We start from the raw sequence: 19,354 nt of genomic DNA, 5'->3' as shown, positions 1-19,354 counted from the left end.
ACAGACAGTACATAACAACCTAAGCTTCTGCTGCTCATTAAAAACAGCGTCAAACAAAGGTAAGTCATTTTTATTTCTATACCTGGATCCAATGATAATGAACAACATTCATGGTTTAATTAGGAGCACAGGGTTTGTAGTTAAGCCAAAGATTCTTTATTTGTGCCCTGCGATCAATAATATGCTGCATACATGTTGTAGTTGAAGGCAACAGATGACCAGGAGGTAGAGCAGGTCGTCTAACGCTGTCACAGGCACAGCAATAAACTGAATACTGAGATGTACCCTCACTCGCTTTTGGATCAAGTGAATGCTTTTCTGATATTAAAGAATTTCAATACTCGACCCTCATTTATGACTAGATGAAAAAAGGCAGTCCTAGTTACTTAAATAATCTGTGTGTTAACTTTAGACCTGCCAAGTTTCTAGAGTCATATACATTTAAATTATGTGATATTACTACTGCTGACACAGCAGGAGCTATTTTGATCATTCCAGGCACTTAAAGGACATTTCCTGATTATAAATAACTAAGTGTTAGCAGGGCCCAAAGTAAACCAGGTCTGGTTAGACACCACGTTGCTAAGATTTGTAGAGATGAATGTGTTCCTGCCCTCTGTCAGAACAATATTGAACGTGATTAAAAAACTAGGTGAGCTTACTCACATTCAAAGAGATCATTCCCACTTTAGTCAAGGGCTTAAATCAGATTAATGAGACGTTTGATTCATTTAGAAAGACATATTACTACAGAGTGAACATTAAAGATTAAAAACCATAAAAGGGGTTTCTTTTAAAGATGAAGATGATATCTATGCACGGTTTGTTTCAAAGAGGGGGGTTTATTTTTAATCTCCAGAAACATGGCTGACCCAACAAACATAACTTCATCTTACAATCAGACCTGTGATCTGGCCGTCCCGTCAGTCAGCCCTGTCTTTATGGTTGCCTACAGTCTGGTGTTTCTGGTAAGTTTCAAAATTTAAGATTACGCTCTGTTTGAAATGTAGTTATTACTGAAGTCCTGTTCTCTCGATCCCTTCTGTGTCCTCTTAAGGTGGGTTTGTTTCTCAATGGCATCATCGTGCGGTTTTACTGTTGTGGAGCTCGGCAGCAGGCATCAAGCAGCTTGATGGTCTACCTGAAGAACCTGACAGCTGCTGACTTCCTGCTCTGCCTCTGTCTGCCACTCCGCATCACCAAGTACGCCACCAGCTCTCTCACCATTCGGAGGCTCTACTGTAGCTTTGGAACTTCTGCCTTCTTCCTCAACATGCAAGCCAGTATCCTATTCATGGGGTACATCGCTGCCAACAGGTAAGGATCTAATAATTTATCATTTATTGTAAAAGTGACGTCTGCACTGATTCGTGAGTTTGTCTACTGCCTCCTTTCTCTTCTCTCTCCAGGTATCTGAAGGTGGTCCATTCTTCAGGGCCTCACTTCCTCCAGACAGTACGAGCTGCATACATCATCTCCATGATCACCTGGGTTAGTGTCCTGGCTCCAATAATCACCTATACCATACTATTTTTCATTACTCAACAACCTCTGACCTCTGACCCTGGTTGCTGTGAAGCCCTCATTAGTGCATCAATTAGACCGATCTACAAAGTCTTCCAGGCCTCCTCTTTCATACTCTTCCTGTTGGTCCTCATATCCCTGGTCTTCTTCTACTACAGCACCTCCCGCAGGGTGTTACAGGAACAGAAGAAGCAGCTGGCCTCCCGCCACTCTGAGAAGCTTGTGAAGTCTCGCAGGAACATATTGGTGCTTGTCAGCATTTTCTGTGTTTGCTTCATCCCGTATTACTTGGTTCGGCTTCCCTTGGCATTTAAGTTGGGCGGCAGATCTGTGCGTCAGGTGTTCTACTATTTAATGGATGCAACCACAATACTGTCAGTTTTCAATGTCTGTTTGGACCCTCTTGTTTACTTTTTCCTTTGTAAGAGTGTCCGAGCTCAGGTGAATCTGAAGATTCCATCCAAGAAGACCAAGAGCCGACAACCAAACAAGGGGAGTGAGTGGAGTGAGGAGCAGCAGACAGTTGTTACAACAGCAGCAAGTCAAACCAGTGAGCTGTAAGAAAAATGTAAACAGTTTAAAATATCCAGATTTACTTGAAACCAGGCCATGGATCCCAATTCAGTCTGTGAAGGTTCTCAGTCATCCAGGTCATCATGGTCTCCCAGAAGCTTCTTCAGTTCTAGGGTCAAATGATACCAGATACTCCCAGATACTAAATCTGGACCCTAGAACTGAAGAAGCTTCTCGGATGAGAAGTGAAATGTCTTTAAGCAACTTAAAGAAGTCCAGATGCTTTTCTTTCCGAGCTCCTTTGATCCCAGTTGAGATAAATCCTCTCCAATTAAAAATGTAATGTAAAAAATCTAAAATAGGAGGACAGAAAAGATAGTGTTTACAAGAGTTTGCAAGTTACAGTGTCTGATTTAAATAAACTGAACAAGTGGTCACATTCATTCCAACAATTCATATTGTTAATATGCCTGAAAAATGATTTCAACATTTTCACAAATTAAAACGATTCTTTCTGCCTCTCAGCAGTAATTTTTATATTTCAGTGCACAAATGAATAAATGTTTTCACAGCTTCTGCTTATTAAGGAAAGCTCTAACATTTCTGTGCTTTATAATGTTTCTCTCGCTGCATAACTAGAGATGTCTGATTCCACAGTTTTATTCTGTCTTCATTAAAGACAAAGTTTTCATGTTGGTGTGTTCAAACCTTTGACTGTTACCTTCTCAGTTTGTGAGACACTCTCCTGCTGATGTCACACAAAAGGAAACTATAACTTTTCTCATTCAAACCAACAATAAATTATTGAATAAACCAGTAAGTTTAAAAAAACAGCTTCATCATGTTTTCCATAAATGAAATTTGATTGAAGACAATCAAATTCAAATGTACTTTATTTCAGTTTTATTTATAAAGCACTAATCACAACAGTCACCTCAGGGGCTTTATATTGTAAGGCAAACTGAAGACAGGAGAAAAGACGTGCTGTGGAAGAGAGCCAGAAATTAGTAGTTGCTAATGATTAAATGAAGAGATGTACATTCAGAACTGTTGTACTGACTCATGAATCAGCGATGTGACAGAGCTCTGCTGGAGTGTCTCAGTGGGAGCAAATCTGCATCTAAAGGCTCATGTAGCTCAAATGTATAACATAAGTCATATTTACTCGGTAAAAATTTAGGATGATTAACTTTGGGTAGGACGTGATAGAGGTGCTGATGTAAAAACAAAATTCTGTGTCAGACTGAAGGTGATGTAAAGAGATGAATCATTTAAGTGTCTCCAGCTGTGTAACTAAAGCCTTTTATTGATTATCTGAATAAACTTATTTATAATGTCTGCAGCTCTGCGCTGTGTGAAGATAAACGCCCTGAGCCAACTATTGTTGGGATTTGGTCTTTTTAAAGCACAATGTGTTCTTTATATACTCATTTTTTGACAACAGAAGGATCAGCTGTTGTTTGCTCAATAAAATAGAAGACATCCATGTGCATTACAGCAGGAACTACAACAGGAAGTGATGCAATGGACTTCACCACACATGCCTGGGCACCAAGGCCAAATTAGCACCAAGTGACTATGTAAGAGATTTAAAATAGATTTTAAATAATTATTCTGTTGTGAGCGTTACCTGACAATGAGTGGTAAGGGAACCTATATGTATTCTACATGTACAAGTATTTCCATACTTTGATTTTGAACATCTTTCTTTTTAGTTAGAAACCCACATCTTCCAATCAGTGAGTGAATCACACATGTCTGCTCCTCTTGTGAGTCTCCTGATTATTCTCTTTGCTCCTCTTCCTCTTGGTTTTTTTCACATTTTGATTTCTGGATTCTTGTTTTGTGATCTTTTTAAACATGAAAACCTAAAAAAAAAAAAAAAAAAACCTCTCGCTCCTATTTTGCACTGGCTGTGTTTGCACTGTGTCTGCAAGAACACAGGCTGAAATATTGTGTTCATTTATATTTGCAGGCAGTTTATCACCAAGAATGTTCAGCCAATGAACTTGGTGGCTTGGACTGTAGCAGTAGGTTCACCTCTGGTGTTTTTAGGCTTTGTATCCATATTTGATTATTATTCTATAATATATTTGATGTGCAGCAGCAGATGGAAATTAGCCAGAAGCTAAATCTGTTACAAGGCATGCTTTCTCTCAGCTGTACACAAGCAGATGGCTGTTTTTTTCTTAACATTGTGGGTATGTTTTAATATAAAGCACCTTGAGATCAAGTACCTTAAAGCTTTTGTGCTCAGTATATATAGTACACTGCAAATACATTTTATTAATTTGTAATACAGCAGAAGTGTGGTGTCCAATGTTAGGAACTGCTGAAGGCTCCCCTTTTTTGAGAGTACAGCATGAAATCAGCAGAAGTAAAAGTTAAATGTTAAGTTAAGATTAAGAACCAGCAGGACTCACCTGTCTTCGATGTATGCCTCTGAAGCGATCCCCTGCCGCATCACTGTAGATCAGACAACACGGTGACGACACTGCTAACCTGCAGGCTTTCCTCTGCTTCCTGTGTGTCTTCACTGCAAACAGCGGTGACAAAATGTTTGCACAGACAACACAGACATATCATTGGTCAGACTGAGGCTCGAGCAGTGTGTTCATCCAAAACAGAGGACTTGGAAAACGTGATCATCCAAGCATCTTCCGGTGCGTCTGTGAAGTGAAATGACGTGTTAAAACTCATCAATCTTATTAACAGTTTGCATCAGCAGCTTTTCTTTGTGAATGCTGAGGGGGAAGTACTGAAGCACACATCACACACTCAGGGAGACGTGAAAGGGGAGGGGTTTATTTTCTGAATAACCTTTTCTTTTAGCTCACAAACAGATGACACCAAATATTCCTTTCACTGAAGCAGAGCAGGAGAGACTGAGCGTGAACAGCTTGAGTCTAATATTTGCTGTAGCGCTGGATCATTAATAAAAGAGAAAACGTTTTATTCTGTTTGAAAAAATCTCTCCAAGCAGTTCAAAACCATGCAGTGCAAGTGACCTCGTTTGGGCTTTGTGGCTGTTTCATTTTAATTCAGTGTCATTTTAATCGCACAGTGGTCAGTGTGTTCACTAGAACCATCCACACTCAGCCGCCTTCTAAAGCAGGTACAGTTACAGCTTTGTGTTGTTTGAAGCGTCATCATTCCTGGACGATCAGCGCAGACAGAAAAGGGCTTCAAAGTTTATCTCATGGGTATCAGTCAGAAATATAAAAACAACTTTACTGTATTTATTCTACTTTAGCCTCCTGTAAACTCAACATGTTCTTCTAATATTATAGTTTTATCTTCCTTTGTGAGATCCGTCGCTCTGCTGCTGTTAGCCTATCCATGTTTGTTATTGATCAGATACATGAACGCACTCTTTTAGTAAACCCTGGGTTGGTGTTTGAAGTTGATAACCAACTTAAAGTGTCCTTTTAGCATCAATGATGATGTCTGGATATGTTATTAATATTATTGTTGTTATTTTGAATCCGTTATTACATTCAGGACACAAATAATGATGATGTCAAAAGAGAGCAAGCTGTTTATTGGTTGGTTGAGAAAGTCTTCAAGATAAGACTCCAACATTACATTGAGAATCATAGGAAACGAAGCGAGACGTGGGACTATTTATACTCTGAGGAAAGAAAGAAAATGAGAAAATGCAAATACTAAATACAGACACAAGAAGATTCAACGATGACGTGACAGTGACGGTGGAACAGGAAGTGATACGGCAGAGGGAGTAGAAGGCAAAGTACTGAGAGCTAAAATTTCCACTCACACTAATTAAAACAGTAGATTACAGAACTGACGGTCGTCATTAGAACAACCAAAATGTAAAACCAGATCTCACAGACACAAACTACGACTCAGAATTAGGAACATCCAAAACTGTCACACACCTCTGACCAACAGCACCCGCCTCCTCCTCACTAAGATCACGAAAGCTTCAGAGTGTTTTCTAGAAGCTTATTCAGTTTGTGTGGGATCCTTCAATATGATCCACGGTAAGCAGACGCGTCAGATTCAGTTACAAACTGTGGCACACAGGGCAGTATCTGAGGCAATCAGCCCCCACACGCACACTACGTGGGTTTATTTGTGATGTGTGTGTGTGTGTGTGTGAGAGGCAAACCACACTCTGTGGGAGTGCAGACTTCACTGTAGCTCAGCTATGTGCAATTTTATGTTAGAGGAAGTTAACTCGTGTGGGTTTTTGTGCAATTCTATGGAGTGATATGGGACGAGAAAGAGGAAACTGAATGCACCAAGTAAGAAAACAATGAACGAATGAACAAAAATATTTTGGAAGGAAGGACAGGAGGAAGGAAGGAAGACAGGAAGGAAGGGAGGAAGGAAGGAAGGAAGGAAGGAAGGAAAGAAGAAGATGGATTGCACACAAGGAGCTGTTTAACATTTGCAAACTCACTTGTATCGAGCAAAGGTTTGCTCTGTTTATATTCTTCTTCTTCCTCTTTTTTGTTTCCTTGTTTGTTTGTTTTCTCTTTGTTTGGTGGTGGTGGAGGTTTAATTTAGTAATGTAGATTTTTGTTGGAAAGAGGGATCATTAACTAACTTTGTTAAAATAAATACATCGATCGCTAGTGAACGTCAGCTGACAGAAGAACTTTTCATTCTCACTTCAGACGTATTTTGTCAGTTTTTTAAAGACATCTTTTCTCCTTATATGTCTTGTCACTTGGTTCTCACTCATGTACACGGTGTACATCACTTCCTGTTCTGTTTCCTGTTGTAACACACAGTATTGTCTTCTTCTTTTACCGCACCACTGAACAGCTGCTGTTTACGCTGTCAAAGTGAAAATATAAACCGCACATTTGGGTCTCGAACAGAACGTTAGACAGACGAGAGAGCAGCCTCCTGTAAGTCTGCTACCATGTCTGCTGCTTTTCAGCATCCCCCCCCCCCCCCCAAGCATTTATACAGGAAGATGAGCTGCTAATAAGAGAAGAAACCACAAAACACTCACTGGTGTTTAGGTGCTCTGTCGCTTTAGAGGCACAGCTGGAGAGCAGTCAACCATTTTAAATGAACAACCCCCCCGAGCCTCATTCCGCCCCAGGTTTTCTAACCATTTTATCCCTGCACGTTCACCACATGTTGTCCAAAGAGAATCACCCTGAAGTCTTTAAATCACAAGATTTCATTCATGTCATGACAAATTAGTGCTGAATGGTAGAAAACTTCCACTTGGTACTTATTCATTTATTGATCAAACACGAGGCTGATTTTCAGCAGATTAACCTCAAACCAACTGTGAAACAAAGAGGAAGACATTTTCTGGCTTGTTGTTCCCAACAAAGGGGGGGGGAGTAAAGGAAACAGGAGTACAGAATGAGCGAACAATATAGTAAACAATGAAAATGAAGGCAAAGTATTTTTACTGGGCCGATAACCATAAAGGGCTTTGTACACGAGAATGTGTAAAACTGGCTCCAACACGAGGCAGTAGAATATGAGGATCTAGCTTTTTAGACCCTGTTAGACATTTTAGTTTTTAGATTTTAGATCTATACTTTGTCAGTGTCAGAGAAAACATGCCTTACACCAGATTTAGCTGCTACGTTATTCCATCTGACGTCCTACACACTTTGCATAAGACATATAATTTCCTCATCATTTCAGAGTTCTGTCTGGGCGCCTCCTCTCTTTTGTAAAGGCCTGAACCACCTCACTTAGAAGGCATTTACAAGACATCCTAATTATTAATTTCCTTTGCTTATCCTGCTTTGTGTCCTCTTAATGTTTACCCCTGAACAGCTTCATTATGAAACTTTACTTTTGTCGAGCTCAGCAGCATCCAGCAACTAAAAGGTCTATCTGAAGAACCTGACAGCTGCACTTCTCTGCATCACCCACTATGTCAGCAAGTCATTTATTTTTCCAAAGCTCTGCTGCAGCTTTGGTGCTTCTGCCCTGTCCCTCATTATGCATGCATGCTTCTCTTAATGGAGTACATCACTTCCAACAGGTATAAAACCTTTAATGTTTTCATGTGGCAGCTCAAGGTAATATTAAGACAGCTTTAATTTGCTGCTGATCAAACCATGAACTTCTCTATTTACCACAAATCACTCTACACCAGTTACACCATCATCTCCCTGTCGTTCTTCATATCGTCCGTCTTCTTCTACTACAGGAACTCCCACGGAGTGTTACTGTCACAGCAGAGGCTGCTGGCCTCCTATGGCTCTGAGAAGATTTTGAAGTCTGACCACTATGGTGGTAGTTTCCAATGTCTATCTGGCCTTTTTGTTTAGCTTTTCCTTTGTAATGCTTTTTGGACCCAATGGAGGCTGGGGATTTTCTCTATGAGGACAAGGGGCAGCTCAAACTAGTTAACGGTATATAAAACTTTAACATTTTATAAAATGCCCACATTTCCAGTTTCTGCAGAGCTCACTGATCAATAAGGGGCTGAAATGAACACTATCACACTCCCACACAAACAACATGAGGGTTTCTGTTGCTAGCTTTCAGCTATTAGCACAACATCTTATTTAACATGAATAAACAGGGATAGCTCAGTAGGTAGAGTGGTGGCCCCATGATCGGAAGGTCAGGGGTTTGATTCCCCTGAACAGCTACCCTGAGGTACCCCTGAGCAAGGTACCGTCCGTACACACTGCTCCCCGGGCGCCAAATGGCTGCTTCACTGAGTGAATGGATTAAATGCAGAGAGGAATTTCCCCACGGGGATCAATAAAGTACACTTTCTTTCTAAACTGAACTAGCCTGTGATCAAAAGCATGATATCGGATTTTTGATGTCTGAAAAAATATATTAACATTTACACCTATCAAGATGAACTTTTCACCAGGAACTGTTACATGACATAATACAAATGAAAACATAGATAATGTCTTAATTCTTTTGATTATAAGAAAAATCCAATTTTTCTATTTTTCTATTTTAATTTTTTCTCTACTGTCATAACTACAGATGTTTGATTTCATAAATAAAGATGTAGAGAAAAGTTGATAAGACAGCAATTCTTCCAGAAAGAAGAACATTACTGCATCACTACTTGGTACGGCAACAGCACCGCCTACAACCACAAAACTCTCCAGAGAGTGGTGCTCTGAAAGGATCATTGGAGGAGAGCTTCCTTCCAGGAAATCTACAGGAAGCGGTGCCTGAGGATAGCGGGGAGGATCATCAAGGACTCCAGTCACAAACTGTTCAGACTACTTTTGTCAGGCAGAGGTTCTGCAGTATCCGGTCCTGAACCAGCAGACTGAAAGACAGCTTTTTCCATCAGGCCATCAGACTGCTGAACACTTCACAGACACATCACTGTCACTTATTCTTATGGTTCTTGTATTTTGCACACCACGTTTGGCTTGTGAAGCTTGCACACAATGTGACAATAACAGTGATTTGATTTGAAAGAAGGAATGTCCAAACTTCAAATGGCAAAGGAGTGAATAATAAGCATGGGAGACCAACCCAAAAGTGTCCGGAGTGACACTGTGACCTGTGGCGGAGACTGGCGTAGTTTAACATAAACTTGTATTGTTAATGAACACTCAGGATCCGTGACACTGGTTTTTCTGGTCTTATTTGTGAAGAGAACATGCAACGTACATTGGCTGCAGGTACTGTCTCCTGCTTGATGTAGTGATAAGGACACTAAAACCAAAGAACAATAAGTCAGTGGTAACAAACAGGAAACAAGTGTAGTGTAGCAAGATGTCTAGCAGTTGTGTTTCCTGATTTACACTGACACCATTCCATCTTAGAAGAACCAAAGCAACTATTCGTCCACACAGAAAGCTGCAGAAACAGAGGTGAGTCCCGTTAGTTTCTCACCCTCACATTTATTTTTTACTCCTACTGATAAAGGCATGAATGAATAAGACCATTTTTAAATTACTCCCAATTTAGGAAACAAAAATACTCAGCTAACTTCCGACAAATTCAAAAAGCTTATCTGATTATACGTTTATAAATCTGTTACTGACTAAGCCAAGTACAATGATGAAAAATCTTTACCGCACCATTATATTCAGTCATATCATTCAAATAAGAGCTCTTTTCTTACAAATACTGCATGTGCATTTAGTTAACCAACCTTTTCACCACAGACACTGTAAGAGAGTGTGCTTATGTCTATGAAGAAAACACAACCTGTATCAGCTGCAGGTACTGCCTCATGAAAGCTGTAGTGATACGGACACTAGCAAAAAGTGAAAACAGTGAAATATCAGTCAGCAAAGATAAAGAGATAAAAGCGGCCTGTGGCAACTTTGTGATTGAACGTGATGATCGCTTGTTTTTTAGCAGCGTGATTGCAAACTATTTATAGCAGCTTTAATCACATGATGGGTCTGCATTTTCTGTGTACCCCTTTCAGTCACAGCAAACAGGAAATAAGTCAGAGTTCAAAGAAGAAGTGCAGCAACCACGTGTTTTCTTATCTGTAGTGACATTATTACATCCGAGAACAACCAAAGTAACTTTTCCTGCTTACAGACGACCTCTAACCCGAGGAGAGTCCTGTTTGTTTCTCATTCTCAAATCTGCTGTATTTCTACTAATAGAAAACAAAATAAATAAGAAGATTTGGAATCAGTCATTACATAGGGAACAAAAATACTTAGCTGTCTTTTCTACTGTTCAAAAGGCTAATCTGTCTACATCCTGGGTGTCTTCGTGCCAGCTGCACTGATGAAAAACGTTATGCTCAAACACGTGGTTAATAATGGACAAACTGTGATTGGCACATCATTATAGCCAGTGCTAGATATTCAATAATCCCACTTCATTTTTCTGCTGTGACAGTGTGAGGTTATCTGAGTAGTAAAGCTTTAAGCTTTGCTTTTAACAGTGCAGGTGCAGTACTATCAACAACTTCAGGGTTGTTCATTAAAGATAGCTGAAAAGTGAATATTTGGTATTTCCCATGGAGATCACAAAAGCAAAGAGCGACTGCTGTGGTTTAATTTAAGAACTTTTTTGACTTGCTTTCTGAATTACTTGGATCTGGGATAACACAGAAATACTCAACATCCACTATTCTCTTTATTTATTTTTTGACCATCAACATAAATATTTTGATGTATCTTGTGTTTACACTTCCTTGTAAAATCTCCAAGGTTTTCTCACTTTTCAATGTAAAGAATGGAGATTTAACCCAGTGTGAACGTTTTTTTGTAAGTAGCAAGTGCTCAACTCTCATTGGATGAAAAAAGGCGGTCCTACATATTTGTTCAAATGAAAAGACTTTTGCTGGTCGTAAGTGACTCTAAGGTTTCTCACAGTAGTACTGGAGTCTAAAGAAGAAGACTGAAATTGTGATTAATAGACAGAGTGGGTTTACAGCCAGCACACCCTGTGATTTAATAGCTGACAGAACCACTTCTAGCAGCAATAATTTGAAGCAAGCATTTCTGTAGGATTATATGAGTCTTGCATTACTATAGAGAAATGATTGTACTTGGTAATGGGTACGAGATGTTAGTGCTGATATTTGTTTGTTTTTTACTAACTGTGCTGCTGTAGATTATGGGCACATATTTACACTTTAGTCTCGCCTGTTCAAAGGATGCTGGCCGACACCATTTATACACAAATCTCGATAAAAACCATGTGTGTAAATCAACCTTTTCTCTCCATCATAGCAGCCAGCTCTCTGTAGTAATGCCCCCATATTTAATGTCTGTACTCTCACCTCCTCACTCCTGCCTTTCCTTCTCTCCTGCTGCCTCCTAACATATGTCCTCCCTGCTTTTCCTTTGTCTTTGCCCCACAGTTTCCACCAAGCACCCTGTTGGTCAACAGCACTGGAGGCAGTGGTTGACCAAATTGTATTAAAAGACTGCTGCCACTATTGAGATGTTTAATTACATTTGATTGATGTTGTTTTCTTTCCACAAATAGAGTTTGCATAACAGATGATGTCACTAGCAATTTCCTATACAGTATTTGCATTTGCGTTAATTTTGTCTTTAAGGCTTGTTCATCATGTAAAAAACAAATGTAACTGTTGTGCATTGAATTGAATTTAGGTAAACTGTCAGTAAACTCCACCAGAAGGGAAAGTGCTGTTTAAAAAGACAAATATGGTGGATTTTAGCACTTATCAGAATTTAATAACATTGGTTTAACTCTGATTTAACAAAACAAACTAAGAAATTATGAAGTATTTTAATGAAGATGGTGTATTTAAGACTCCTATTTAATCTTAATCTTTTTATCTATTTATTGTTTTACTGTACACCGAGGGCCATGGGAGCATTGCAATTTCAAATTCCTGTGTATGACTGTAAATATGGTCTTTGACAATAAAGCTAACTTTGAATTTGTATTTATTTTTACCTTCAGAAACATGGCCGACTCAAACAACATCACTTCAAACCAGACCTGTGTTATGATCGATACATCAGTCAGCACTTTCTTTATACTGGTCTACAGCATGGTCTTTCTGGTAAGTTTCAAATCTTCAGACTATGCTCTGTTAGAAATGGGTTTAAGGATCACAGTGCATGTACCAAGGTAATGTTTCTTCCATTGTCTATGTCCTGCTTAGGTGGGTTTACTTCTCAATTGCTTCATCATGAAGTTATACTTTCAACAGCAAGCATCTAGTAGCTTAATGGTCTACCTGAAGAACCTGACAGCTGCTGACTTCCTGCTCTGCCTCTTTCTACCGCTCCGTATCGTCCACTATGCCAGGAATTCTGTTCCCATTCAGAGACTCTACTGCACCTTTGGAGCTTCTGCCATCTTCCTTAACATGTACGCCAGCATCATATTCATGGGGTACATCGCTGTTAACAGGTAAGGATTTCCGAATGCAGTTGATGTCAATTTCAAAACTATATTAATGGGTCGACTACAAATCCTGCACTCCTGAAAAGAGAATGGTGGTGTCTTTTAGTCTCAATGACTTTTGTAGATTTAGCAGAACTATTACTGCTTAGTGAAGTACTGCTTCCTTTCTCTTCTTTCCTCAGGTATCTGAAGATTGTCCATCCTTATAGGACTCACTTCCTCCAAACAATACAAGCAGCCCGCAAGATTTCTCTAATCACCTGGTTGATTCTGCTGGCTCCCACAGTTATCTACAACATCCTGCTTTTGATCACTCAGCCACATGTATCTGCAGGTCCTGGTTGCTGCAGTGCCTTCTTTAGTGAATTCGGCAGTGTGCTCCACAAAACACTCCATGCTGGCTGCATTAGCATCTTCCTGTTGGTCTTCATATCCCTGGTCTTCTTGTACTACAGCATCTCCCGCAGGGTGTTGCTGGTACAGCAGAGGCAGCTGGCCTCCTCTGGCTGCGAGAATCTCCTGAAGTCTCGCAGGAACATGTTGGTGCTGGTCAGCATCTTCTGTATTTGTTTTGTTCCCCATCACCTGGTTCGCCTTCCTTTTACTTTTCTATGCAGCAAGGGCTTTGTTGGTCAGGTGTTATACTACTTGAAGGAGGTGGCTACCTTAGTGTCAGTTTTCAACATCTGCGTGGATCCTGTTGTTTACTTTTTTCTCTGTAAGGCTTTTCGGGCCCAGTTGAGCCAGAAGACAGCATCACTGAGAGCACATGTCAATATTCAACAATCAAAGGAGGAGAATGAAAACACTGAGCAACAGCTTATCATCCTCCAATCAACAGCAACGAGTCAAACCAGTGAGCTGTGAGGAAAAGTTCAACATTTTTCAAAATTAAAACAGACACCTACACAGACATCATTGATGTTTATATTTCTATCTTATGGCTATTAGTACAATGGCTGTTTTAGCTAGAATAAATTACATGGGTGTTTTCATCCTGTCCACATGTGCAGTATTGAAAAAATATCTCTGTCCGCAAGTAAATGCAAAAAACGAAGTCAAACGCTGTTAAGGACATGCCAAATCATTTTTTTTGTGTGTCCTGTTTGGATCTTTTGCCATCAGAATTGTTGTCTTAAGGCCAAGAAAGATGCGAAGTGGATTTATTTATTTTCATCATGGCCTTGCCATATTGGTCCATTTGATTGACCTTTATTATAATTATGTATTTATTTTACAAATGGGACAGACATGACTGGGGGATAGGACAGAGAGAAAGAATGAAAGAAAGAGAGGGAGAGAAAGAAAACCAGAGGGAAGAAGAGACGGTGAGAAAGGGGGGAGGAAAGAAAGAAAAACAAACAAAACACCTGGATCACCTGTATGGAGAAAAAAAACAGAAGAAAGAAGAAGAAGAAAGCAAAACCAAAAAAAGAGCAACATAATAAAAACAGCACCATCACAATAAACTAGCTAGCAGTAGATAACAGTAGATACTAAATACTAAACGATATTGTGCAGCACGCAAGATAGACAGCGCACAATGTGCTTTGAGGCAGCAGCCAAGAAAGCTGTAGTCCGCGTCTGTGAACACCCGTGTGTACACCTGTGTGCACACCTGTGTGGCTTGTATTCCAAAGGTTTCTCCATGTAACGATCTGCTAGGGAGTGTGGGGAGCCACAGCCCCGTCCTCCAGGGCATGAAGCAGGTATGGAGGAGATCCAGGCCCCAGACATCCAGAGGCCCCAGAGTACGAGGACCGAGGAGGACCACCAAAAGGGGGGGAACCGTGCCACCCTCCTGGGAAGAGCTGAGTAGAGCCCCAAACGAGAGGTCACCCAGCACCTACGGAGCAGAGGCCAGAGGGGGTTGCAGTGGCATGCCCGCGGGCTCTGCCGGCAGCCAGCTGTGCCAGAGAGGACTGAGCTTCAGGCCCAGAGGCCAGAGGACTGTTAAATTTCAGACACTTTGATAAGTCTTCACATATCTCACGCCAAAACTTTTGAACTGGTGGACGGAACCAAAGAGCGTGGATGTAATTGTCCGGTGTATTTGCTGTGCAATGTGAGCAGTTGTTGGAAGGCGTATAGCCCATCTTGGACATCCTATGACCAGTATAGTGCACTCTGTGTAATATTTTGCATTGTATTAATTGCAAACTGGGATTTCTGATCCACTGAAAGGTTTTTAAGTATATCTGAGACCAAAGGTTTGGGTCTAAGCTGATCGATAAATCTGCTTCCCATTTTGCAATAGGAAGGGATATTGATTCATCCATTTTAGAAAGTGTTCTGTATATTTTAGACAATAATTTGGGGGGTTTTAGACTAAAAAAAAAATTGTACCACACTTGGTGGTGTTTGTAATTCAGCTTCACTGGGATTTAATTTCTTTTTTTACTATGGATTTAATTTGTTGATATTCCAAAAATCGTTTCTTGTTGATCCCGTATTGTGTAACTAGTCTGTCAAACAAAATAAAGTCTGTTCCTTCCAATATATGTTCCAAGTATTTAATTCCTTTGCAACTCCAATCTGGAAAGTTTATCATATTATTGTTGTCATGAATCGCCGTGCGGCAGGCAGGAGTAGGACCCAAAATGCAGGACTCACAGGCACGAGGGAATGAACTCAAAACTCAGCTTTATTCGCTGGCAGAACAAATATACAAACTGAACTGGGAAACCACAAACTAAGAACTCACAGAGAGACACAGGGAGATCCACACACGGCATGAGGGACGACGTCACGCTGAACAGAGGGAGACGCAGACAGAAATACACAGAGGGTTAACGAGGGGAGTGGGAACACACGGGGAACACAGGTGACACTGATAGCCATAACGAGACAGGGCGGGGTGAACTGAACACTGACGGGAGAGGTGAAACAGGGAGCACAGAGGTTCAGACAGGAGGAGAGAGAGCACGAGTAGAACACCAACGTAACAGGCAGGGGAGACATGGAATAAACACGAAAGGGGACGAGGGCTCATAAATACATAGAGGGCACACAGGGGGAAGAGAGAGCACGGGGAGAACTTAGACATAATGGGCAGGGGAAGCATGGAATAAAACATAAGGAGAGACGAGGGCTCACAGATACACAGAGGGGCACACAGGGAGACATGAAGGGCAAGGGATCAAAACTAGAAGCCATAGAATAAATCACACAAGTACAATAATACGAAAATCACAAAGAACTAAAAACGCTGGGTCAGGAGACCCAGGACCGTGACAGTACCCCCCCCTCAAGGGCTGGCTCCAGACAGCCCAAACACAGAAAAACAAAACCAAACAGAAAACAACCCAGGGCGGGCGGCGGGGGCCCAGGACGGAGGGCTCGGAACAGAAAACAAAGAGCACAGAAAACACCGGAGTCCAAGAAAACAACCCAAAACACAGAGCAGTTCAGGGGGCCGACCGTGCGGAAGGCAACGGCGGAGACGCGGAAACAGTTCAGGAGGCCGGCCGTGCGCAAGGCAACGGCGGCGACGCGGAAACAGTTCAGGAGGCCGGCCGTGCGCAAGGCAACGGCGGCGGCGAAGGAGACGACGGAGCAGTTCAGGAGGCCGACCGCGCGGAAGGCAGCGGCGGCCCTCCGGGCGCAGGACCAGACGAGGCAGCTGATGAGGACGCTGGACCAGACGAAGCAGCTGATGAGGACGCTGGGGCAGACGAAGGCTCTGAAGAGGAGGCTGCGGCAGACGAAGGCTCTGAAGAGGAGGCTGCGGCAGACGAAGGCTCTGAAGAGGAGGCTGCGGCAGACGAAGGCTCTGAAGAGGAGGCTGCGGCAGACGAAGGCTCTGAAGAGGAGGCTGCGGCAGACGAAGGCTCTGAAGAGGAGGCTGCGGCAGACGAAGGCTCTGAAGAGGAGGCTGCGGCAGACGAAGGCTCTGAAGAGGAGGCTGCGGCAGACGAAGGCGAGGTTGCAGAGGCTGAGGCCGGGCCAGGCGAGGTTGCAGAGGCTGAGGCCGGGCCAGGCGAGGTTGCAGAGGCTGAGGCCGGGCCAGGCGAGGTTGCAGAGGCTGAGGCCGGGCCAGGCGAGGTTGCAGAGGCTGAGGCCGGGCCAGGCGAGGTTGCAGAGGCTGAGGCCGGGCCAGGCGAGGTTGCAGAGGCTGAGGCCGGGCCAGGCGAGGTTGCAGAGGCTGAGGCCGGGCCAGGCGAGGTTGCAGAGGCTGAGGCCGGGCCAGGCGAGGTTGCAGAGGCTGAGGCCGGGCCAGGCGAGGTTGCAGAGGCTGAGGCCGGGCCAGGCGTAGCAGAAGCACAGGCGGATGTAGCCGGGCCAGGTGATGACGAGGCGGTCGCAGATGGCGGCTGGACAGGCTCCTCGGGCCCTCCAGCTGATGCGGCGTGAGGCTGAACGGGCCCCTCGGACCCTCCAGCGGAGACAGGAGGCTGAACGGGCCCCTCGGACCCTCCAGCGGAGACAGGAGGCTGAACGGGCCCCTCGGACCCTCCAGCGGAGACAGGAGGCTGAACGGGCCCCTCGGACCCTCCAGCGGAGACAGGAGGCTGAACGGGCCCCTCGGACCCTCCAGCGGAGACAGGAGGCTGAACGGGCCTCTCGGACCCTCCAGCGGAGACAGGAGGCTGAACGGGCCTCTCGGACCCTCCAGCGGAGACAGGGAGGTGCTGGCCGGGCTCACTGGAACCCCCAGCGGACGAGGTAGATGGCGGCGTGGGAGCCGCGGAGTCCTGGATGAGCTCATCCGAGCTTCCAGCAGGAGCTGAAGTAGAGCCAGAGAGGATTGGGACCCCGGGCTCAATGTTAAGCTGGCTAGAAAACCGCACTGCTACGGGGAACTGGGCCAAAGGTTCAGGTGCGAGCTGAGCTGCTGGACACACGGGGACCTGAGCTGCTGGACACACGGGGACCTGAGCTGCTGGACACACGGGGACCTGAGCTGCTGGACACACGGGGACCTGAGCTGCTGGACACACGGGGACCTGAGCTGCTAACGGTGGAGAAGTAAATGACTGCACAGGGGACTGAACTGATGTCTGTAGTAACGGTGGTGGTGAGGGTGGAGTAGGTGGTGGAGTTAATGACTTCACAGGGGAATGAACTAGAGGTAGTGACGGTTGTGGTGCTGGTGGTTGAGTGGGTGACTGTGCTAAAGGAGGCTGCACTGGGGACACCGGAGACTGCACTGGGGACACCGGAGACTGCACTGGGGACACCGGAGACTGCACTGGGGACACCGGAGACTGCACTGGGGACACTGGAGACTGCACTGGGGACACTGGAGACTGCAGTGATGGTTGTAGTGGAGGTGTAACGGGTGAAGGGGTGGCTGAAGTGGCTGTGGGTCGGACGGCTAGCGGCTCAGCTACAGGGTATGGTAACGGCGGGGCTATGGGTTGAATGACGGACTGAGTAGCAGCCTGAGTGGCTGGGTGTAGTGACGGTTGTGGTGGAAGAGAAACAGGTGGTAGTGTGGGTGATGGAGCTAAGGGCGACTGAGTGGCAGACCGAACTGATGACTGAAGCGATGGTAGAGGTGAAAATGGAGCTTGTGGTGGAGTTAACGGCTGAGCTAGCGGGGACACAGGAGACTGAGCTGCGGGTGGCGGCGAGGGAGCTAACTGAGCTGCGGGTGGCGGCGAGGGAGCTAACTGAGCTGCGGGTGGCGGCGAGGGAGCTAACTGAGCTGCGGGTGGCGGCGAGGGAGCTAACTGAGCTGCGGGTGGCGGCGAGGGAGCTAACTGAGCTGCGGGTGGCGGCGAGGGAGCTAACTGAGCTGCGGGTGGCGGCGAGGGAGCTAACGGAGCTTCTGGCAGCACAGAAGGTGAATTAGGAGGCCGAATGTCCGGCTGTGGGGTGGCGCGTCGGCGGCGTGAATGCCGTTTCTTTTTTGATGATGGCTCTGACGGGCCGAGCGGCTCCACATCCGGCCCTTCAGGCAGGTGGGTAGTAGCAGCTGGGGGATGAAGGTGGAGCTCGTTGCGGATTAAATCCTGTTCGAGTGGGTGGAGCGCACTGAGTAGCCAGGGAAGACCACAGAACAAGCGCTGTAGTCTGGTTTCCACAGCACGGCGAAATTCCTTCCCCTCATGTTCTAGCCACAGATGCAGGAGTCTCTCCACGGAGTAGATTATGTCCAGACGCAGTTCTTCTGGTGGGTTGAGTGCTGCTGGGTCCATATCTGGTGACGTCGTACTGTCATGAATCGCCGTGCGGCAGGCAGGAGTAGGACCCAAAATGCAGGACTCACAGGCACGAGGGAATGAACTCAAAACTCAGCTTTATTCGCTGGCAGAACAAATATACAAACTGAACTGGGAAACCACAAACTAAGAACTCACAGAGAGACACAGGGAGATCCACACACGGCATGAGGGACGACGTCACGCTGAACAGAGGGAGACGCAGACAGAAATACACAGAGGGTTAACGAGGGGAGTGGGAACACACGGGGAACACAGGTGACACTGATAGCCATAACGAGACAGGGCGGGGTGAACTGAACACTGACGGGAGAGGTGAAACAGGGAGCACAGAGGTTCAGACAGGAGGAGAGAGA

At 44.4% G+C, this 19,354-nt stretch overlaps 3 protein-coding genes across 3 annotated transcripts; 2 read left to right on the top strand and 1 right to left on the bottom strand.

The window, feature by feature from the left end:
• The first annotated feature begins 863 nt into the window (after nucleotides 1–863).
• On the top strand, nucleotides 864–2,085 carry LOC146634979 (P2Y purinoceptor 14-like). Its single transcript, XM_085344053.1, has 3 exons — nucleotides 864–968; nucleotides 1,058–1,317; nucleotides 1,410–2,085. The coding sequence occupies exons 1-3, from the start codon at nucleotides 864–866 to the stop codon at nucleotides 2,083–2,085; spliced, it is 1,041 nt and encodes a 346-aa protein (XP_085200179.1).
• A 10,300-nt stretch (nucleotides 2,086–12,385) lies between these two features.
• LOC146634978 (P2Y purinoceptor 14-like) lies at nucleotides 12,386–13,698 on the top strand. The gene is made up of 3 exons (XM_085344066.1): nucleotides 12,386–12,484; nucleotides 12,587–12,837; nucleotides 13,014–13,698. The coding sequence occupies exons 1-3, from the start codon at nucleotides 12,386–12,388 to the stop codon at nucleotides 13,696–13,698; spliced, it is 1,035 nt and encodes a 344-aa protein (XP_085200192.1).
• Nucleotides 13,699–14,760: 1,062 nt separating this feature from the next.
• Nucleotides 14,761–18,974, bottom strand: LOC146634977 (uncharacterized). Its single transcript, XM_085350000.1, has 5 exons — nucleotides 18,598–18,974; nucleotides 18,418–18,541; nucleotides 17,778–18,386; nucleotides 17,100–17,729; nucleotides 14,761–14,781 (listed from the first exon to the last, which is right to left on the bottom strand). Exons 1-5 carry the CDS (start codon nucleotides 18,972–18,974, stop codon nucleotides 14,761–14,763), a joined length of 1,761 nt encoding a protein of 586 aa, XP_085206126.1.
• Nucleotides 18,975–19,354: the final 380 nt, after the last annotated feature.

The sequence above is a fragment of the Diplotaxodon limnothrissa genome, linkage group LG3 (assembly GCF_057381915.1).
Source record: "Diplotaxodon limnothrissa isolate DT_005_m linkage group LG3, D_limnothrissa_male_GT1.1, whole genome shotgun sequence".
NCBI classification, from domain to species: Eukaryota; Metazoa; Chordata; class Actinopteri; order Cichliformes; family Cichlidae; genus Diplotaxodon; species Diplotaxodon limnothrissa.
The sequence above is the reverse complement of the archived record's forward strand: the minus strand, read 5'-3'. Positions and strand labels throughout refer to the sequence as shown.